This window comes from Ahaetulla prasina, chromosome 2, assembly GCF_028640845.1.
Source record: "Ahaetulla prasina isolate Xishuangbanna chromosome 2, ASM2864084v1, whole genome shotgun sequence".
Classification (NCBI taxonomy): Eukaryota; Metazoa; Chordata; class Lepidosauria; order Squamata; family Colubridae; genus Ahaetulla; species Ahaetulla prasina.
In genome coordinates this window covers 8,924,519-8,930,518 of record NC_080540.1, presented here as the reverse complement: position 1 = coordinate 8,930,518, position 6,000 = coordinate 8,924,519, and the positions used below count along the sequence as shown (strand labels likewise).

The 6,000-nt window shown below is 43.2% G+C and overlaps 1 protein-coding gene across 3 annotated transcripts in view; it reads right to left on the bottom strand.

Moving 5' to 3' along the window:
• Positions 1 to 211: 211 nt before the first annotated feature.
• LOC131193496 (zinc finger protein OZF-like) overlaps positions 212 to 6,000 on the bottom strand; it is a 38,227-nt gene continuing 32,438 nt past the window's right edge. For all 3 annotated transcript variants that reach the window (XM_058173731.1, XM_058173730.1, XM_058173732.1), the window contains exon 2: positions 212 to 4,250. In XM_058173731.1, the coding sequence (XP_058029714.1) occupies positions 2,030 to 3,499 (1,470 nt within the window). In that variant the 5' untranslated portion in view covers positions 3,500 to 4,250 and the 3' untranslated portion in view covers positions 212 to 2,029. The remainder of the gene's footprint in view (positions 4,251 to 6,000) is intronic.

Here is a 6,000-nt window from a genome sequence, read left to right as displayed (position 1 = left end):
ATCAAACATTTCCCACAATCTGGACAATTATAAGGTTTCTCTCCTGTGTGAATCTGAAACTCAAATTCTAAATTTATAATGAGGAAGGAAGGGAAGCTGAGAAAGACAGTGATGCTGAATACACAAGAGAGATATTACAAGTTAATAATAGTAGTGCATTAAAAACCCACTGTATGTGTGGAGTCCTCATCACTGAGCAAGAGTTGGGAAATGAGCTTTGCATTGTCTTTTTATTGTTAAATTCATTTATTATTAAATTTTATTACTGCTCATCTCACAGTATGAGGCAAATCTGAGCATCCTGCCTTGCCCTAATGTTCATAGCAACAGTGACAATACCCATTTTTTACATGTCAAACGCTTCTGATCATTCTAACATAATACATTTTTTAAAATGAGATGTTTTCTATTGTACATTTTTTTCTCATGTTAACGTAGCAAAATAGAGAGATTTGTCCCTCTTCTGCATAACAGCGTAGACAGTGTGGCAAAATGGCAACCACTTCCATAAATCCACCGCATGGCCCAGGGAAAAATTCAGGGCTCACTGAAAATGGTGGTGGCTTCCAGGACACAGTCATGAGGCCCAAGGATGTGTGGCCTTCCCTCCCTCCCCAACATGAGATCAGAAAGGAGTATGGGAGAACTGGTGGGATGAGAGTCAGGTGTAAGGGGACTGTTGTGTTCTGCCAACAGCCTGCGGAGCTGGCAACGGAGTTGGACAGTGATGAGGCTGAGAAAGAGTGTGGGCCAGTGTGGGCCAGTCCTGGAGGCTGGGGAAGGTCTGGATGAGGGCTCTGTGTCGAAGGCTGAGGTGGGGCCAGGGTCATCCTAGAGTGAGGTGCAGACTCCAGAGCCTCCAGAGACGGACAGTAGTGAGGCAGAGGAACAGGAGGAGCCTGTTCCTAATGCTTGCATGAGAAGAGCTGCCAGAAGGCAAGAGCAGCTCAAGCAAAGAGGACGACTTGGGATTAGGGCCAAGAGATGATTGGCCCCTCCCATAAAGCTTAAAAGACCAGCAACAGCATTTGGGCTTTGCTGGAAACAATGTTGATAGCTTCATCTTCTTGCATTTATTTTGTATCTGTGTCTTCTGAACTTGTGCCAAGAAAGGCCTTTGGCAGTTTGCCTAATTGGACCAAGGTTGGTGATAGGACTGATGAATTTGTGTCGGAAGGAATTTGCTTTAATTTAGTTGAACTACGATGAAAATGAAATAATTCTCAGCTGTTCGAATAAAGTTTGTTTGTTTTTATACTGACTGAGTTTCCTACTACCTAACTGGGGCCTGGGTCACAACAGGGACCCTGGGGTGGAGTGAAGGGTTGAGTGGAAACAAGGGTTAGAAAGCAGAGCACAGGGTGTCTTGTAGGTTGGGGGAGGCCTAGGAATACCTACATCAGGCAAGCCTGGCCCTGCGCTAGGCTTCCAAGAGTTTTCCCCAGTGCTGAGGTAGCCATTATTCTACTTAGCAACTTGCACATCCAATTAATGGCTGTTTCAGGGAAGCAGGGGGATTTAGGTAGTTAAGGAAAGCAGTCTCACTTAACAGTCATGGCAACATGCAACCATAATTACAAGGCACATAACAGTTCTATCTAGAGGACTATTTTTATGCTGGCTGGGAACTTTTGGGGTTAAAATCTGGCTGAAACCAAGCTAGAAGACTGAAACTCCACATGTGGGTCCATAATCAACATAAAAAAGCACTATCCAAAATTTCTTTTTGAGGAATTCCACTACTTCTGCAAAAGGATGTATCCAGAAGATTCTGCCAATAACCAGAAAATGGTACTTAGTACTTCCACTTTCTTTTTCTCTCCACCTAAAAGTTTAATCCTGAGAAAAGTTTGAGTAAAAAGAATCAGGCCAGAATTCAAACAGTCAGTTTCTCACCTATATTTTGTGAATGGGAGATCACAAATGAAATTCAAGCCTTCTCTAAACTCTTCAACTTTTGCCTCATGTGAATTTTCTTGTGTGCAATAAGGGATGGTTTATGCTTGAAGTAATGTTCACAGACTGGACATTAGAAAGATTTCTCTATGGTGTGAGTCCTCTGGTGTATCACTAGGTAGGAATTCCGACTAAAACTTTTCCCACAGTCAGGACATTCAAAAGGTTTCTCTCCTGTGTGAGTCCTCTGGTGGTTGATGAGGTGGGAATTCTGACTGAAACTTTTTCCACAGTCAGGACATTCAAAGGGTTTGTCTCCTGTGTGAGTCCTCTGGTGTCTCATGAGATGGGAATTCTGACTGAAGTTTTTCCCACAGTCAGGACATTTAAAGCGTTTCTCTCCTGTGTGAGTCCTCTGGTGTCTCATGAGATGGGAATTCTGACTGAAGTTTTTCCCACAGTCAGGACATTTAAAGCGTTTCTCTCCTGTGTGAGTACTCTGGTGTCTCATGAGGTGAAAATTTCTAATGAAACTTTCCCCACAATCTGGACATTCAAAGGGTTTCTCTTCTGTGTGAGTCCTCTGGTGTCTTGCTAGCGTGGAGTTATCAATAAAATTTTTCCTACAGATAGAACATTGAAAGGGTTTCTCTCCTGTGTGAGTCCTGTGATGTGTAACCAGGCTGGAATTATCACTAAAGCATTTCCCACAGATAGGACATTCAAAGGGTTTCTCTCCTGTGTGAGTCCTCTGGTGTCTTACGAGGTAGGAATTCTGACTAAAACGTTTCCCACAGATAGGACATTGAAAGGGTTTCTCTCCTGTGTGAGTCCTCTGGTGTTTCACCAGGCTAGAATTTTCAATGAAACCTTTCCCACAATATGGACATTCAAAGGGTTTCTCTCCTGTGTGAGTCCTCTGGTGTTTTATGAGGTGGCAATTCTGACTAAAACATTTTCCACAGCTAGGACATTCAAAGGGTTTCTCTCCTGTGTGAGTCCTCTGATGTATTACAAGGCTGGAATTATCACAAAAAGCTTTCCCACAGATAGGACATTCAAAGGGTTTCTCTCCTGTGTGAGTCCTCTGATGTGTCACTAGGCTGGATTTATCACTAAAACTTTTCCCACAGATAGGGCATTCAAAGGGTTTCTCTCCTGTGTGAGTCCTCTGGTGGTTGATGAGGTGGCAATTCTGACTAAAACATTTTCCACAGCCAGGACATTCAAAGGGTTTCTCTCCTGTGTGAGTCCTCTGGTGTTTCACCAGGCTGGAATTATCACTAAAACATTTCCCACAGATAGGACATTCAAAGGGTTTCTCTCCCGTGTGAGTCCTCTGGTGTTTCACCAGGCTGGAATTATCACTAAAACATTTCCCACAGATAGGACATTCAAAGGGTTTCTCTCCTGTGTGAGTCCTCTGGTGTCTCATGAGGTGGGAATTGCTAATGAAACCTTTCCCACATTCTCGACATTCATAGTGTTTCTCCATGGAGTGAATCCTCTGATGTATTACCAGGCTGGAATTATGACTGGAACTTCTCCCACAATCAGGACATTGAAAGGGTTTTTCTCCTTTGAGATTCCTCTGGTGTATCATCAAATTGGAATTACAACTGAAAGTTTTACCACAGTCGGGACATTCAAAGAATTTTTCTCCTATGTGATACTCCTCTGGTGTATCATGAGGCTAGAATTCTGACTGAAACTTTTCCCACAGAAAGGACATTCAAATGGTGTTTTTTGTGTGAATTCTATGCTGTCTGAGATGGAAATTTCTAATGAAGCTTTTCCCACAATCTAGACACAACCACAAGGGAGATGTTCTGACCAGGTTTTGCTTCATTGAAATAATGTGTATGGCTTTTCTCCTGTCTAGCTCCTTGTTGCATAATCAGCTGTTATTTGCAATCTGTGCTTTTCCCACAATAGGCAAATCTATGGAACTTTTCCACAGCTAATATTCTTGAGGAGATCAAAAATATGGACAATGCTTTGTTTAGTGGTACTTTGATTCAAGCCATTTTCTTCCTCACAGGGAAAAGCCTGCATTCCTGTCTGCTCTATGTGGTTTTACTATTGACAGTTTCCTCCCCACTGAGTTCCAGATATTTCCCTCTTTTGCTGAATGAAAAATAATCTCCCTTGACTTTTCATATAATGTATCCTTCAGTTCTGCATAACCTGCTTATTCTTTGATTTTCCCTCTTTTGTCTAACAGCTGCTGGAGAATTTTTTGGTTTTCTGAAGGAAATGTTAAATATTTTGATTTCTGGCTCGATTTTCTTCTCTTTTCAACATTGCTTGTTATTTACAGTTGTCACGAGTGCTCTTATTGCCATCCTCTTTGTCTGTAAGATTCAAAGAAAAGTGGAACTTTAATTGTTTAGAAAATGGTTAGATTTGATGTGAAAAAAGAAAAAAGTATATATTACACATGAAAAAGCAAACGTTCCCCAATACTGCCCTGTTTTCTTGAAAATAAGACCCACACTGAAAATAAGCCTGAGCCTGATTTTTTTGAGTGGGCCTAATAGAAGCCCTACCCTGAAAATAAGCCCGCGAGCACACGGGGCGGGGGGGAGCGACGGTGTCCAGCTGCAGCTGAAAGCCTGCTGGCCCCTTGGGGCAGTGCAACAACTACTAATTCTGAGGGTGGAGGCATGTGTTGTGACTCCTTTCTAGAAGTGAGGTGGGGGGTAAGGCCTGTTCCAATCCCTGTGTTGCAGCATGGTACGGGGTGGTTGGAGAAGAGAGAAAGCCTCGATTCCTCTGCATGTCTTTTCACTTTTCACGAAGTGTAAATGTGTGTGTGTGTGTGTGTGTGTGTGTTTGTGTAGCGGAGGGTCAGGTAGTGGTGGCAAGGGCTGTGCGAGTGGGGGGGAGTGGGAGCAAATACGAGGAGCTACGCATTAATCCGACGGAGGAGGGAAAGTTTTCATGAGCGCCGTACACAACTCTGCCCTCTGCCTTCCTCACTGGGTTCCACAGCTGGGGCGTGATAGAGCAAACCATGGGCAGCTGGCAGCATGACTTTTGCCCGTCTCTTGCTGGGTGCAGTGCTTCTGCTTGGGAGGCTTGCACGGTGGCACCAGCAGCAGGCGGAGGCAGAAGCATGGGGGAGGCAGAGGTGATCCCAATGCACTGCCCACACCGTCCCACCATCTCTCAGATTGCCTGTGGCTGCACCAAACAAGCACCAGCACAGAATGTATGGATCGTCTGCCTACTCCATAACTCTGCCGCCACGCAAGTCTCCCATGAGCCTCCTGTGACCCAGGCAGCCATGAAGCATGCCCACTGTCTTCTCCACCCTGCCTGTCACTCCACGTTTGGAATTAATGATATTTGCACTGTGCCAAGAAGGCGGAGGGATGCTGAGAGTGTGGCCCGTTGCAGCCGTGGGCAAGCAGAGAGGGTGGGGACAGCAGTAGTGCTTAAAAAAAAAGTAAGGTCTCCCCCAAGATATGCCTGAGTTCTTATTTTCAAGCGATAGAATAGTCTCTTTTCTTATTTATGATTCACTTAACACATGGAAGACTACTGAGATCCATGTTCAACATTCAATCAAATTCAGTTGTTTAGTTGGGTCAATCACAAATTCTTAGCAATGCAAAACACTATAATGAAATATAGCTTGAAATGCTGGGGATAGATTATATAATTGCAGACATATATATAATTGGAGACATATCTCTACAGAGAGAAATACAGATACAGCCACCTATAAATGTATACATGGAGAAAATCTATGTCTTTCAAGCCTGACAAAATGTCCCAAAATGGCTACAGTCAAACGTTCTGAGCTAAATTTATAGATTTGGGGCTTTAAATGATGAAATGATGCCGAAAGCCTCTGCAAGATTGGAAGCACCACTTTTCCTGCCTGTATACCTGCTGATTTTGCTTATTAGAAGCTAGCTGGCAGATTGTGTTAGATTTGGCAAAATGGGAGAATCTACAACTATAACTGATTGGAAGAATATCAACGATTAAGATGAAAATACTGCCTAGAATTCTATATTTGTTCCAGACAATCTCAATTAAATTGGGGAAAGGATATTTTGAAGATTTGAATAAGATAATGCTCAAATATATTTG